This window comes from Acanthopagrus latus, chromosome 11 (assembly GCF_904848185.1).
Source record: "Acanthopagrus latus isolate v.2019 chromosome 11, fAcaLat1.1, whole genome shotgun sequence".
In the NCBI taxonomy this organism is placed as follows: domain Eukaryota; kingdom Metazoa; phylum Chordata; class Actinopteri; order Spariformes; family Sparidae; genus Acanthopagrus; species Acanthopagrus latus.
In genome coordinates this window covers 14,291,684-14,308,065 of record NC_051049.1, presented here as the reverse complement: position 1 = coordinate 14,308,065, position 16,382 = coordinate 14,291,684, and the positions used below count along the sequence as shown (strand labels likewise).

General features: G+C 41.7%; 1 protein-coding gene across 3 annotated transcripts in view; it reads right to left on the bottom strand.

The window, feature by feature from the left end:
* The window catches only part of cep350 (centrosomal protein 350), a 32,371-nt gene that overhangs the window by 15,460 nt on the left and 529 nt on the right, over positions 1-16,382 (bottom strand). For 2 of the 3 annotated variants that reach the window (XM_037114095.1, XM_037114097.1), the window contains exons 2-19: positions 13,969-14,057; positions 13,821-13,864; positions 13,568-13,676; positions 13,301-13,466; positions 11,243-11,889; positions 10,954-11,067; positions 10,363-10,491; positions 8,587-8,703; positions 6,562-7,304; positions 6,244-6,362; positions 4,438-5,465; positions 3,931-4,072; positions 3,504-3,676; positions 3,188-3,353; positions 1,283-1,458; positions 858-1,021; positions 357-467; positions 46-186 (exon numbers count right to left, since the gene is read on the bottom strand). In XM_037114095.1, coding sequence (XP_036969990.1) covers positions 46-186; positions 357-467; positions 858-1,021; positions 1,283-1,458; positions 3,188-3,353; positions 3,504-3,676; positions 3,931-4,072; positions 4,438-5,465; positions 6,244-6,362; positions 6,562-7,304; positions 8,587-8,703; positions 10,363-10,491; positions 10,954-11,067; positions 11,243-11,889; positions 13,301-13,466; positions 13,568-13,676; positions 13,821-13,864; positions 13,969-14,044 — 4,365 coding nt within the window. In that variant the 5' untranslated portion in view covers positions 14,045-14,057. Of the gene's footprint in view, positions 1-45; positions 187-356; positions 468-857; positions 1,022-1,282; positions 1,459-3,187; positions 3,354-3,503; positions 3,677-3,930; positions 4,073-4,437; positions 5,466-6,243; positions 6,363-6,561; positions 7,305-8,586; positions 8,704-10,362; positions 10,492-10,953; positions 11,068-11,242; positions 11,890-13,300; positions 13,467-13,567; positions 13,677-13,820; positions 13,865-13,968; positions 14,058-15,441; positions 15,565-16,382 lie in introns of those variants that run through there. The other variant, XM_037114096.1, reaches the window with a different exon arrangement.

Genomic DNA, 16,382 nt, shown 5'->3' with positions numbered 1-16,382 from the left:
AGACAGCCTGTTTTCCAGGCACAGAGAAAAGCAGTGATTACTAACCTCCTTGATGTGTCGGGCAGCATCGGCTGTGTACCGTGCTGCCTCAGTCTGTTGACTCATCATCTTCATAGTTGCCTCCTGGAGGCCCTCCAAAGTTTCTTTTTGAGTTCCTGCCAAGCTCTCCTGCAGTTCTATATGAGCCTGGACAAAATCGAGCATTGACATCAGAAAGAAAGAAAAATTAAAGCACTGGTACCTTCAATTTGGAAGGCAGGAAGGTAAAGACTAAATCTATCATCTCCAAATACACATTTACTGTATATTGTTAGTGAGAGTAAACTAATCAATAAACTCTTTGTGTGTGGTTGTACCCTGGCCACTCTCTGCCTGTTTTCCTCCAGCTGTAGCTGTGTCTCCAGGGCTTCTCTTTCAGCCTTGATCTTCAGTTCATAGAGGTCACGCTCATGGCGCTGCTGCTTGGCCTGCAGGGTCAAAGTTCAGAGATCAGGTCAATACAGTGCATCAATACAGACATTAGTGAGGTAGTAAGTCGCTGCAATTTATGGAAGTCAAAAAAGCTCTTAAAGTATTCATCATGTAGATGTTATGCAGCATCAATAATTAATTTAAATTCCAGATAAATGCAATTATTGGGGGATACTTAATAATGTAGAAAAGTACAGGTGTTGTAACTTTTACCATATTTCTTAGATTTTGTGCTGTCGTAACAATCAAATATGAAGCTATATAAAAAAAATGTCAAAACAAGAGTGTAAGTTAACATTTCAGACACATAAAAATACATAGCCGAGCCTCTTTGTTGCTCAGAGTAACAAAGATATATAGATAAAGACTACAAATTCCCTTGTCACCTTAAGCATCTGGGCCAATGACACGCTCTCCTGCTGAGCCATGGATACACCCATCAGCCTCTCCACGTCCCCCAGCTGCCGAACTGACTCCTCAATGGACTCCAGGTACTGGAGCTCTGCTACCATACGCTGCTGCAAGGCAGCAGGAGAATACTGTAGCTCACCTAGGAGAAAGGAAGGGTGGAGAAGGTGAGAGAGAGATTTAAATTAGTGTGGCACTGAGATTGAGGTGATTCTAAAAGTCTAAAACCAAACAGTTGAAAAAATATAAAACTTTGTACACTCCGTTTACAAATGTTTTTACATATGGTGCAGGTGAAATCACATTTCATCAACGTCAATTTGTTTACTATCCAAACTCTTCCAATTAAGCCCTGCTTCATACAACATCTGTTGTTTGATACATTAATGTGAGTTGCATTTACCTGTGGTCTTGGTCTCTGCTCTACCACTGTGAGCTGCAGTGCCTGTGTTTGGGTTATTCACCCTAAGCGAGCCACTTCGGACAGGCTCACTAGGAGAGTCTGCTGCTGGAGGAGAACCAGGGTCTGACCAGCTTGAAGGAGAAGTCTGTTTGGGCCTGGCTGCTGAAGACTTTTTACTGTTGAAGGAAAAAGTTAGAAAAAGACAGAAAAAAAAACTCAGGTAAATAGTTGATAACCATCTCCTCTAAAGTGAATGCAGTGTTTGCCCTACACACAAATAGCAGTGGCGGTGCGGCGCTGTTAAAATCTGACTGCTGCTACAACTTCATCCTCTGGGAAACAGTGGAATGTGTTATGGCATTCAGGTTGATGGGCTTTGGTGCACAGGCATTACTATTCAAGAGGTTTTAAAACAATATTCAATACACATTCTAGTAAAACCAATTCCAAAATAGGTTTTTAAATCATACACAGGAAAGTGGGATATTACACATTTTGCAGAGTGGGTTGACTATTTTGAACAGAGAAGTAGGTTGATTAAATGTAAAAGAAATAAGGGGGCCCTGGTCCTGCAAACCCTGGAATGGACTGAGACAGCCTGCTGAGAGAGGCCTGCACTATGAATGGATATATTGTGCTGCTCACAGATGATCAGAGTCCGTGGGTGATGTCTAACGAGATCAGGATACGCTCTACTTTCCCATCTCGGATAGCAGACAGTGGCACCCTTTTTCTTCACAATGAGACCTAATTAATATATCTAGAGTACAACCACATTGTCATGATCTCAATGCTAACTGTTATATGAACAGAAATAGATTTGAATGCAGCCGGCTACAGCCTACAAAAGTAATAAAAACCTACATGTGCTGTCTGTAGAGATCGTTTGAATCAAAGTACGGAAGTCACCACTAAAGTGAAACAATCTTATCTTATGTTGTGTTGGACACACAGGCTCCAGAGTGGCAGGAACCTGCTACCTGGGCTTCAGAATACCATTAGAGGGCTCAAATGTCACTACTGGGCTCTAAGATTAAAAGAAAAGAACTCTCTCCTCCTCTCTGGCTGCAGGCCCAAGCTGTGGTGAAGCTGGCTGACCCCACCAACCACCCTGCAGGCCCCTAAAACAAAACACCCAGTGTTTTGCGTACTGGGTTGAACTGCTGCCTCCTCCTCTTTCTGGGCACTACACAGCTGTTTAAACCCTCAGGCCTTCAAAAGAACAGCAAGCCACAAGTCTGTTTGGACTGGCAGCCTTAACTAGTGCTCTCTCAGCATAGTTTAGTAATTAGACATGCCCAGATAAATTAACCCTTGGGTAATTAGAGTTTATACCAATTGGAGGTTTTTAACTGGTAGGAACAGTTGAGATGATGCAGTGCTGAATAGATCCCATTCATCCCTTAGTGCACATAGATATCAAAATTCCATTCTAGCTTTGTATGGATATACGTAGTGAAGGAAACGGTATGGCTTGACAGGCTGATTCAAAATCACTTTACTGTCAATTGCTTAATCTATATGCAGTTAAAGAAAGTTTAAATTTTTGGACGAAATAAGCACCATGAAATAAAGACATACAATCATGCTGTGACCGTTAATGAGACATCTGTAACCTACCATATCCAGGACAGCTTAAAAAATATCTGCTTGTAAGCCAATAGCCCTACCTTCCCCCAGAAAATAGTGTTGCACTTAGAATACTGAAAACCAGGAAGGAAGGAAATACCACAGACAACTGGATGCATGGGAACTTTAAACTGATGGGAACACAATTCACCATGCATCCACTTCCCTGATACCACTCGACGGTCTCTTTTATTTGATATCTCAATCTGCTCTTAACTGAAAAAACTCAATGGAACCTATCAGGAGAAAAGTTTTTTTTTTTTTTTAGATCATTACCTTTGGTGAGAAGTTTCCCCTAAAGTGTCATTAGAGTGGACACTCTTGGTCTGACTGTTGTCTGAGCCCCTTTTCCTGGAGTCAGAGGATAAAGCCTCTGAGGGAGGTGAGCAGGAGCTCCTCTGCTCTTCCACTAGAGTGGCATCGCTCTGGTCTGATGCTGCACCTGCAGAGGAACAGGGAAGTTAAATTTTGCAGCAAATAGACTTGTAACTGTATTTGTTAATATACAGATAATTTACTTGAATCCTTTTAAATGAAAACTGATGTGGAAATATAATAAAAATGGAAATTATGAAAAACTATTAATTCTCACCTCTCTTTCTTGTGGAGTGCTTGCTGGAGAAGGGTGACGAGCCAGATGGTGAACCAGAGGAAAGATGTGGTGAGTGAACAGATAAGTGAAAGGACGAGTGGTGTGAACTGATGCCACCTGTACTTTTCTCATAGGGAGATCTTCGCATTAGCTCCTCAAAATGATTGTTCATGCTAACAGAGACAGGAGAAAGACATATCATCAGTTCACTTAAAACAAGATTCAGTATCAGCGACACAACACAGTAAAACATTAAACATTATAACTATGAAACATGGGATCAACAGCAGGGTTAATATGTCTGAAAGAACTAAAGATTACAGAGTGAGACTGCTGTCTGAAAGGAGTGCATGAGCTTCCTATTTGTGGGACATGGGTGCCATCCAGTGGACATTTTGAAAACTAATGTCTACTTTATTTCTCTTACCTGCGGGAATTAGAGGCTCCCTTTGACTGTCCACTGGCTCCACTGCTATGTGATGACACAAAGTCGTCTTCATAGAGGGCTGCATCTACTAGGCCATTTCCAGAGTGCACAGAATGGGCAGAGGGAGAGTTCCTCTCCCTCGCTGAAGGAAAAGGTGAAGATAAGACAGGCAGGAGAAATATTTATTATTGTACTAAGACTGCCTGTCAGTATGTTGCATGTGTTGACAGTAAGACAACTACAGATTTAACATGACAAACAGCCTGTCCAGCTCTTATAGTTCCATTTTTATGAGAATTTTAACAGAAGTGACAAATATTTTCTTGCTGTGTTGGCTACTAACACTAAAATTAACATTTAATGGAAAATGAGCCTGTCCCTGTTCATTAATCCACAGACACTGATAAATTTGTCAGACAAGACACAAATTGCTGTTTGACCCACATTTAACATGAAAAATAATGTTATATTTTCCTTGGTTGTGGGTATGGACTCATGTGAACTAACCTCTAACATGGCTTTGAAGGTTCTTAGTGAAGATGTTTATAACACTGTGAGGGCTTCCTTTGTTCAGTTCTTCCCAGGCTGCTTTGCTGCCATCATGCTGCGCAAAGGGTGAGCTGAGGGTCGGGCACCTTGCTGCCTCCCTCTGGAACTCTGACAGTCGCTGGTAATCTCTTCTTTGACCTGCACAGTAGTCCACTGCCTCCAAGCGGTCTGCTGCTCTGGGTACATGATTGCTGGCCTGGTGATGAGGGCTTACCTCATCTTCAGAAAAACTCCCTTCACTCAGAAGAGGACCCTCACTGATGGAACCCGCACTTGAGTCATGAAGATCTGTCCGATTCTTGTCCTCCATCAATCCGTATCCTCTACTTTGTGCAGTTTGATCCATTCTCTCTACCTTTTCCAAGTCATTGCCTAGCTTCCCTCTTTCACGTACGTAACTGTTGAGAATGGAACTTGTTACATCACCTTGGGGATTGGTCCAGTTGGTGTGTGTACCTTTTGTTTCTTTCTGTCCACTGAAAGTATGCAGATTGCCTTCTCCTGGAAGAGCTGTGCCATTATAAGGACTGTGACCTGTGCTAGTCAAAATCCTCTGGATCCTCAATGCCACGTCATTATTTTCTGTGGCAGCTGTTTCTGCCCAGCCTCCATCAAGATTAGCTTGAGATGGCCTCTGAGCCAAAATAGTATCCATGCCCACTGAAGTTGCTGTACCATAGTTGATCCCCTCCCCAGCAAGCTTTCTCGCCTCACTCTCTATGCGGTTGGAGAGGGATGCGGCTGTGGCCTTAAGGGCCTCAATGCGAGACATCTTGGACTGCAACCTGCTGGATGGTGCTGTGGCTGGCCGCTGGGTGTGCTGGACATCACCAGCTGCCACTGCAGTTTCCATCCTGAGAAGCTGAGAGAGGAGGTGGTCGCCATAAGGAGCAAGTGCACTGCTGCTGGGGCCAGCTGTAGGTCGAACAACTGGGCTCAGACGGTCAGGTTGAAGAAAAGGAGCAAATCTAACATCCAGATCATTCCTGCAAAAGAGAGAACAGAGACTTTTATGAAGCTAGAAAAAATGGAGCAGTCTGCTTCCAAACAATGATCAAACTAACCATATATAAGGTGTTTTCATTTTACCCACTACTGAAAAAAGCAAACGAGAATTTTAGATGTGAATACCCAGAATTTGTAGTGAAGAGATATTATTAGTCATTCTGAATATTTAGACTACAGTAAAAACATTTCTGTGACATTTTCTGTCTATACTTCTCTGCAAAAAACACCTTTACATATTGCAGTATGTTTTGTTTTTTTTCAGTTATACATTATGGATAAATGTATTCACAAGCCTGAAACAGAACTGTTAATAGTATACGACATAATGACTAAATGAAATGAACTACAATCACTCATTACACACAGAGAACGATTACTATAATTGTCTGTTTTAAAAGTAAAATCTTTAAAAAGACCCTCATGTTTATTTCCAGTCAAACGAAAATGTTCTTTCATGTAGCTAAAACAGGATCAGTGACAGTAAAACTATTATTTTTTTTATCTTCACTAAAATGCAGTGCAACAAGACTTCTGGGGCACTTACAGGGGGTGTTCATAAAAACCAACCATCTAGGAACAAACAGTTCACTGTTTGGTATAGTCAGGTGATTCCCTAGAATTTATTGTTCAAACATAAAATCAAGGAGATTCCAGATTATGTGTACTGTGCTGAGAGTTGTTAGTTGTTTATCTGTGTCAGTAAATCTGAGTGTAGGAGGATTGTTGTTCTGGGAGTTTGTGTGTCCATGTGTGTACCTGGATAATGGAGGAGGTGGCTGATCATTCAAAGATCTATCACTGCTCGAGGGGCTCTGTGGTGCCTCTAGTCTTTTGTTTTCCTTGTCTGATTCTCCGGATGGCTGGTACATCGGCCTCTGTGGCATAAGACATGAAAAACACATTGTGTTGAGAAAAATCATAATCACTCTTTATACATGAAAAAAGGACCAAAGCTGGAACAAGCAAATGTTAACTGATTTGTCTTCTTTCTGTAAATCAATCATTGCACCACTCCAGTTATCACAATAAAAGTTTCACATGTAAATAGGTGACGATGTATTGTATGTAAAATACCATGTGACTAGAAGGAGCAGCAGGTTGTGTCTGTGTGGCCTCCACGCTCAGCTCAGCCTCCTCCAGCAGCAGTTTGTTATAGGTCTCCTGTAGTCGCCGTTGTACAGGGGACACAGGTGTCTCACTAGGAAGGGCTGCTGTTCTTGCCACTTCTCTTTGCTTCCTGTAGAGCTCCTTCAATCTCTGGTTTCTCCTCTCTGCGTCTTCCCTCAGTGCCCTCTTCTCTTCTGCTTGACGCCTTTTTCTCTCCTCTTGTTGCCTGGAAATGTACTGCCGAACAGTATCAGCATCGTAATGTCGCCTTTTGTGCCCTGCGTCAGCCGAATTGGCAGTCTCTGGTCTGCGAGTAGTTGGGCTGGCGCTGCGGCAGCCTCTTGAGGAGCTCGCCATTGCTACAGTAGCTCCCCAAGCAGAGACTGGAGTCCTTGTCCGTGACCCTGATCCTCCTCTCCCTCTCCTACTGCTGCTCCCACCCCGGGACCTTTGACGGGCCCTATCCTCCCTCTCAGCTGTTTTGCACTCCAGCTGAAGGTCATCAAGTATCCCCTGGATGTCTGCTGACAACAGGTCTGCGCTTACACCCACATGGGCCTTGTCCCGATCTCCAGATGAAGGGGTAGATGTGTTTGTAGAGTGTATTTTGGTATGCCCTTGTGATCCACTACGAGGCCTTTCTGTGCTGTTAGGACGAGATCGTGGTTTTGATTCTGAGTGGCGGTCCAAACTGGAACGATAATGGGAAGCTGGTGGACATTCAAAGAAAGGAAAAATATCACAGTTAGCAAAGGTTTATACACAATTCACAATAACAAACATACATAGGGCTTGATACTACATAGCTGCAATGCTAAACTAAGACTTTCAAGTTGATGCTACATTGATGAAACATTGAAAATTGGCTTTCATGGTTCATACTTAATCTAGGTTTAAGTCTGTGATTGGTCTTCAATATTAGTAGGAGGCGATAAAAATCATATACACCGTTCTTGTGTTTATCTCAGGTTTATCACAGCTTGAAAAACACTCAATGCTCCAAGTGACTGCAGCAGATTAAGAAAAAAAAAAAACTCTCAGGCTTAAGTGCAAGATCCAGACAGAATACTAAATGAGGTTTGGAGGGCGGGCTTACCATGGCAACTCTAATCTGGGCCAAATTGAAAATTCTCGTAGAGTCTGTTGATTTTACAGAATCTAATCCAGACAGTGTTATTTCAAAACATGACTGCAGTTAACCGCTGCATCTTCACTACCCCACTCTGCCTTTCCCCAGTGTAAATGTACTGCAGGCAACCTCTGGAAATCAGGCCATGTTAAATTGTGCACCCAACCAGAACAGCCAGTCAATCTCTATTTCTTACGGTCAGTGGTACAGAGTGCAGCTAGCAAAGACAGAGGTGGATGCAAATCATGCATGAGTATTATCTCTGTTGGTACAGCAGCAGCCAAAAACTCTTTATTTATTAATCTTCTTTGGTGGATTTTGCAGTCAGTCTTGCTCTCTAGCTGTGAATCCCACTGCTATCAGAACTATCTAACATATTTCATTCACATGGATAAACTGTCACAAGTAACAGCAGCAAGCGCAGAAATGTATATTTCATTTTAGTGGTAAAGGTTGAATGGCAACGTGAGAACACAGATGAAAGAACAATGAGGACAAAAGATGTGTGAAAGGCGAGGGAGGAGGTGCAAAACCTAATTTACATGTTGGTGATTAAGGATTGTCGTACATGCCGCTTCATGTAAATAATGCAGAGAAGACATTTGGTGACAAGGTGACACATTTTGATGAGCTCTTCAAAATCTAGTAGGCTGCTGATCAAGTTTTCTGTCTTTCTACCTCCCGAAACACTGGTCAATGACTATGTGTCAAGTTGTGCAGGAAGACTATTGGGAAAATGGTTACTACCATATGAGAAGTAGCTAAGATGGCTCTTGGTATCATGAAAATTGCTAACATAGTAATATCAGAAAGAGCTGCAGTGGCATATATTGAAGAGTTCAGAGTAGGTCTCTCATTCCCACCTGTCCGACCCAGTCCATCAGCTTGCTGGGGCCTGTCCTCCCTGGGAAGCTTGGGAACTGGACCAAGGACCATCTTCACCAGCTTCTGGCCCTCTCGCCATGATGCAGGACTTATTACTGCAGAAAAACGGAAAATTAACAACTGCCAGTTGAGAGCATTGCCATTCAATATAGTTCATACTGTATCCTGGAACATGACCAAATGTGTGAGCACTTATATGCAGACATGCAACCACCGGAGAAGACTTACTTGGACATAAACACACACACAGCTTAGAAAATGGAACAGATGCATGAAATGCATTGCTTCAGTATGACAAATTTAACAGTTTTTTTTAACTCAAAGCTAGTAAAATACAAAAGAAGTAGAGCACGATTTTGTGTACGTTTATTAAGCTATTCAAGATGTGATGCAACAAAAGACCTTGCCCTAATTTCTCACACTGTGTATAATATACATAAGATAACATATATACGGCAGAGTATTGCCAAACTTTGTTGCTCAATTAGCTGCAACAAGAACAAAACAATGAGTGTGAGTGTTTGTGGTGTTCAGAAAAAAGGGAACTAACATTTAAAAAACAGCACTGGCTCCTTGTTTGGAATGATCTCTACATCACTTTCCTTATGAATGTATTCTACTGAAGAGCAGTTCCTGGTAATGAAGTTGTACATCTACTATCCGAGCAGCTGTTCGTACTGAGTGGATGAGCCAACTGAACCTGGACACAGATTTCAGAGGGCTATTTATAGTGCTGTGCCAGTAGGAAACAGAGACCAACCAGACTTGAGAGACAACTCAAAAGTTGGAAGACACACGAGGCACAGAGTGAATGAAAGCTAGAGCACAGCAAAGACAGATTTTCAGCTGTTTCTGCAACAACACTGTATCATTCATTGGGATGATATGTCACAGCGACATCATTCTTTTAGATGAAAGGTCACAGTGACATCAGAATACATAATGAACGAATGCCTTCCCTTGTGTCCAGGTCTAAACAGACACAGGGGTAAAGATGGCTAGAGATCATGTTTACATGTGTTTCTTTGGAAGCATCTTTGTGGGGAAAGGGGGAATTTCTCAGCTTTCAGGGGTCTGCTATGGCCAGGTTACAGGAGTATGTGGCTATGAGTCTTTCATGTAGGTGTCTGAATGCTGCTTGCTGGACAAGAACTGCATGTCACACATACTAGACATTTCTTGGGGCATTAAAGTCTCAAAGGCCAGAAATGTATCTGGTTCATGTACTGGAACACACACACACACACACACAGGTCTCTATGGGTAACTGAGTAGAACTGAGTAGATGGAAAGAACACACCAACACTGTAGTCTGAACACCAGCTGCTGCAGTTTGTCTGAGGCATTTGAAACAATTTGGATTCAAAGTAAATAATTCATATTTGTAGTTTTCTGGCTTGTTATGATGAACGTAAATAAAGTAAAAAAGATTGCACTGATTTTTTAATGACATCAGCCAAATCACTACTGGACGGACATTAGAAGGAGCATGTGGGCGTGTTAAAATAGCAAGAAAATGTGTGCAGAAATAAACGGTATAGGTAAATAAAACCTGCAGCCAAGTAAAAAAGGTAGTTGGGAAAAACCTTCCAAGTACACAGATAGCTAAATATTTGATGCTCTTGGACTGTGCGCACTGACCCTTGATAAAATCCTGCCAGACTGTCCCACATGCTTAGCTTTCCAACTGTCACTAATTCAAAATAGATGAGAGGGTGTGTTGGCCCTCTCACATAAAAAGAGGATTATTATACCTGGTTTTGCATTTAGGTCAGAGGAAGGGGCAGCTCTGTGGACCTTCCTGACTGGTTTGGGAGGTCTCCTCTCTTTGGACCTGTCTGCTCTCTGTTCTCTCTGCTGCTGATGCCTGGATCTGGTGGTCTCTGTATACAAACAACACATTCAGAGAATAAGTTCCAAAGCAACACAAATGACAAGCATTAATTAATAAAGTAAAATATGTAAGTTGGCTGAAAAAACAGCCCTCTCTGATGTTAGAAACCAAAGACTATAAGCAGAAATCATGTTTGTTTATGTAAAACTTTTTATACTAAACTCCTCTATGTAAAACAGCCGATACAATATTGGTTCACGCATCTGATGGATCAATACAACTCAGTGTGTCCTATATATAGAATCTATTTGAGCAGCCCATCCAAATAGATTTTCCCCAATCTAACTGTGAAAATACAAGAGCTCGTGAATCACTGCCCTTTACCAAACAAAAGTAGAAGTCCAAGACAAAACATAAATAAAAAAAAATCTGTGACATCCTGATAGTTGAAGGAGAGTTATAAATAAGAAATTATATCAATGAGAAGAGCACATTCGTGTCCTGGTCTTACCAGCAAACTGTCGTGACAGGTCGCTGTATATTTCTCTGCTGAGGTTATGAAACTCCTCCTCTTTCCAAACTTTCCCATCAGGAGTCCGGATCTTTGTCTCAGTACTATTGAAACCTGAGATTAAAAGGATTGACGATTAGAGCTGTAGCAGCATGTTTCCTGATAAATAGCTAAAAATGTATTCCAAAAACATCAAGCTATCACTTCACAAATGTTTATCTCTTTATCTAAAAAAGGGTCAAAAAAACAACAATGATACAGTTTGGGAAACTGCCTTCACTAATGGTACCTTTGTATATAGGAGCAGGCGGTGCAGCTGCTACTTTCCGTATTTTGGCTGTGGGCATGTTGCGAGTACTGGCATCGTTACTCCCCACAGCTGCCACAATGGGCTGTTCCAGAAAACCCAGCAGCTTCTCTCTCTCGGCAGCCTCCTCCAGGTGTTGTCTCTGCCTGCGAATACGCTCTTTGAGCTTCTCTAGTTTATCATCAGGCTGATGTCGCCTCAGGTTCTCCAACCGCTGGGAAGCTGAGCCAGGGCTGGTGGAGGGAGTGCTTTCCCCTCGGCGTATGGAGCCTGAGGCTGGAGCTACACATGGGCTTGACTCTTGGCTATCCATGCCAGGCTGTGCTTTGGGAGTGCTTTCTTCGTCAGGGAGTCTTACACCCGTGAGATGTGACTGGTGTCCAATAGCCCCCAGAGTGACCAGGGCTGGCTGGTCATTGAGGTAGCGGACCTCTGTGTTCTCCTGAGCTGAGGATCGTGTGCTATCCAGGTCCCTGTCCGTCTGTTTGTCCCTGGTGTCTCTCTGGTAGACCAGCTGGCTGAGCAGAGGATCTGAGGGAGGTGTAGAGGATGCGAACGAAGACCCTGGCACTGACTGCAGACCGTAGGCCTCCAGCTGAGTGGTGGGATATGGTGGGGGGGTGGCCTCTCTGGAGACAAACCAGATTACATGGGATCAGGCAGGAGATTTAAGATGATTTACTCTTAATTCACCACTAACTGAGTGTTCAGCAATGCACATTTTTGGGTGGCCAAAGGGTACAGACTTTTATTTAATAATGAAAACTGTTTAAAAAATAATACAATGCTGAAAAAAAAATTCAATTTTGTAAAAAAAAATACTAATCAATAGCCCATATCATGTTATATTGCGTACATTTGCAGATAATAGAAAAACACATACATAACAACTTTTGGATGTGCGTAATGGATATATTTGGCCCCTTGCAGAAAAAGTTATGAATGTTGAAATATCATGTTTTAAACTGACATGGCAAACTTTTAAGTAAACAGTTGCTTATTTACACAGTCAGCATGATAGAGTGAGAGAAAAAATGATCATTCATTTAAAATTGTGTTCTGGCCACCTATGAAATGCAAGTTGAATATCAATTCTCTTTTAGCTCTAAAAGTTAGTTTGTGGACAGCCGGAGTTAACCGTAACAGAAAGGTTGATGGCCACACAGCTTAACAATGGGCTGGAACTTGCTATAAAGCACTGTAAAACTACACAGAGCAGCTGAATGGGATAATAATTATCTTAAAGTTAATAAAAGCAAAATGTTTTCACATCGTCATTTCATACATTGCCATAAAAATATTGAAAAAGAAATGTATAATGCCGTAACAGATAAAATTCAAATAATAATATTGCTATCAATAAAACATTTGCAAATTTTATCTTTTACTGTAAATGTGCCACATATTCAAATTTTGCTCAGTGTCACTGCAAACACTGGAGCCTTGAGCTGCTGAAGTATCTAACAGTTATTTAGCCACAAGCTATTCAGAGGAGGTGTCAGGAACATATGGTCTCTGAATGGAAGTCTTGGGAGAGTAGAGTGCTTGGGACTGACTGTTATTGATGTAAATATCGCTCCTGATGTATCAGGCTAAAACAACAAAGTTATGCAATAATTACAATGAAAATATCATAGCCCATGTTGGGGATAAACAGCGTCTTATTCTTTTGGCACTAGAACACACACACACACACACACACACACACACACACACACACACACACACACACACACACACACACAGTAGTATCATTAGAATGGTATCATTGTCATGTCTGTCAAAATGGTAATAACAACAACACTGTTTTGTTTAATGAAAGCTGAGTGCTTTTAGGCAAAGTTTAATTTTGTCTTTTGTAGAGGATTTGGAATAAGAAAAAAATTGCCAAAGTAATGTGATCAGTATTCGAACCAAACCACAGATAACCAGTCTTGAGTGTGACAGCATATCCTCCCATCTCAATATAGCAATGTACCCAGAAATGGGGGGGTGGGATGGATGTTTTTTTGATTAATGCATTGAGGGCATTATTTATACCTGTAGGAGGCAAGTGGTTCCCTGAACTCCACACTGTTGTTCCTGCGGACATTGCTGTCCTGGGTGGTATTTCTCAGTGGGCTGCGTGAGCTGCTCTTTTCTGGACTCTGCTGACTACACCCCCTTCGCTTTGAAGACCCCCCATTGTCATCAGCTTGTTGTCCATCTGTGATAGAGTTAAGTAAACACAGTTATGGTTTAAGTGTAGAAATGAACTGATCACATTTATAAATCATATTAAAAGTAGCTCTACATGTCATAACTCACCCCTGCAGCGGACTGTCCTGGAGGACTTTTTCCTGGGGGGGTCCATGACAGAGTCTAGGAGAACCCCTGTCCCTGGAGTTGCCTCTAGACGGTTTTCTATATGCCGCAACTACCAAGCGAGAATACACATGTCAGACTTCATCATTCTCACATATGAATTGTATTTCATAACTGTTAAGAAATGGTAATTCTGTCTGAGAGGCTCTACAAACAAACAAGTCATTCAGCAGAAAACTGTTTGAGGTTTACTTACAGCAGCTTTGGACTGAGCCAAAGTTGTCCATGCAGTTGTCAGCTCTGACAAGGAGAAAGAGAATACATTAAGTACCACAAGTGATACTGTGCAGGTGCTAACAATTCCTATGAAATATGTACTGTGCATTATGAATTTCAGGACAAACCTGTGCCAATATTGTGATCTGGGAGCTGATGAGTGGTGCTTTTAACAGGCGCTTCAGTCCTCCTGCTGCTCCTCATCTCTCCCAGTCACCTGCAGCAAGTAAATTATAAAAACCCATACTGAGCAAAGGTGAAAGTGACATAAATGAGGTCACCACCAAATGTCATTAAAGTATATACTCTTGTACTCTAATGCTGTATAAGATACCATCTGGACACAAAGGAAGCAAACTGGCAACTAAAACAAGGATGTCAACTGAAACCAAAACAAGGCATAACATACATAAACAAAATTCATCAAGCACCCTTTGAACAAGAAATGTACAAAAACACACCTTAGAGTCTAGACTATGAGTTGCAATCCACACCCAACATGTGAACAATTAAAATATAAATACTGTTTGTACAGGCATAATTAGTTTCCAGTATTGCGTATGTTTCTGGTATGACAGCTTGACTAATCTGAATGCCATTTGAAACAGGTTCTACAACAACACATTCCTCATAAGGTTTCCATGAGGGAAAGGAGGCAGACCTGATGTTAGTCATACATTAGCCATGTGATGTTTACTTAAAACACCTATAATACTAGCGCACAGGTGTCTGGTCCCACCCAAGTGCTACTCTTATCAAGTCAACAACTAAATTATGTTTTATGGTTATGTTCTGGATAGGGAACCATCTTCCTGAGACAAACGCAATCACTTTGATAAGTTAATTGTACCATGGATCTAAAAGAAAGTCTGGCCTAGTCATTGTGGGTGTTTTGCCATCATATTTAACACTCCTCCAGTCATAAGGAGTCATGCCTTGTACTCATAACAATCATGTGACACAGCCCTGTGGCGTGTCTGACACAGCAAACAGAAAGAAAACTACATTCATCTCTGCTTCCACCTCAACAGAATTTCTTAGTAACAGTCCTAAACATTAAGATATAGTCACACACTGGTGACCATAATTACAAACACTCAACACAATAGTTCAGAGAGTGTTTATCAAATGACGTTTATTAAACCAGACAGTAGCCTATCTTCTACCTGGTATCGGATTCCAAATGGGTCTGAATCCAAAGCGTATGGTAAAATAGCTCAAAATGGCAAAATATGGATACCGGTAAACTATTAACGTGTTCAAGTTGTCTTGACTTTCAAGAGAAGCTGACGTCGGCTACTTTAGGCGAAGTTGTGACTTGAACTGAAAAGTGCACACGCCAGCACTACATGAAACACTTCTCTGTTTGAAGCTAATTTCGTGTTAGCCATTCACGTTTGACTGGAAGACAGTCTGACTACCAAATGTCTGGTGATTTAGACAAGTCGCGTCAAAAGAGTCAACAAACGGCGAGCTTTATCCAAGTCTACAGGACTGTAGTATAGTACTACAGTCCTGTGTTGCTGTCATAGCCAAGAAATCCAATCAGTGCATTAAGAGCAAATTAAGTTCGTTAACGATAATGTATTGAAATTTTATACCCGTCGGATGAAAGGTGTACTCGTTAGCGACATATCAGCACAGGTAAAGAAGGTGTCGGGGTAGCGTTAAGTGACAAAAATAAACTTTCTCCGATGGTTCGGGTCATTTTTCCATTAAAGTAAGTCCAGACGTACAAAATCCAAGATGGCGCACAGTTTCTTATTCGCTCACTGACTGCAGCGATGCTGGACAGGTCACTCGTTGCTGCCGCTTATGGCTGGACGTTACAGTACAAATACACTCAATGCGAGACATGACACTATTGCAATATAGCTTCCGACCACTGATGTCACCATTGTGTAAAGCGCTGCTTTTCCAGACCAGCCGTAAGTTGAGGAAGAAATAATGTGCCATCTTTGACTTTCCATGGGGTTGTATTGATTTTAACTTTGATCACCATCACTTCACTGTTGGAAGTCGTGTTTTCATCATTTTGCATCCATAGAGCAACGCCCTGTTGTCGCCGGATGGGTCGCTGGGAAGTGTACCTTCTGTTCTGTTACTTTGTACTTTTAGCATTAGCGTGTATAACATCGAGAACCTCAAAGATGTAGCTTTACAACGATAGAGTAACTGGGACCTGTTCGAGGGCTACTCAACAGCTGGCTGGCGTTGATATTAAGGACAGTGATGTGGTATTTAGCATAATAAACATTATTGAATTAAACAGTACACAACGGCCCTATGACTTTTCACGTTATAGTCAATAAATGACCTGTGATAAAGCAATGACTGAAACATCCTGTCCAGGAATTACTCGCCCCACAATCGGACATGACAAGCCATCGTTAATCTACTTTCGGGTGTGAGCTATCAACCAGAGTACAAATGATTTGTAATGACCTGATTATTGTTAAAACAACCTCAACTTTTAAAGCAGCCATGTTCCTTTTACTCGAACAATTGTTGTACGTCAAAAAAACATATACCTGCAACTCAT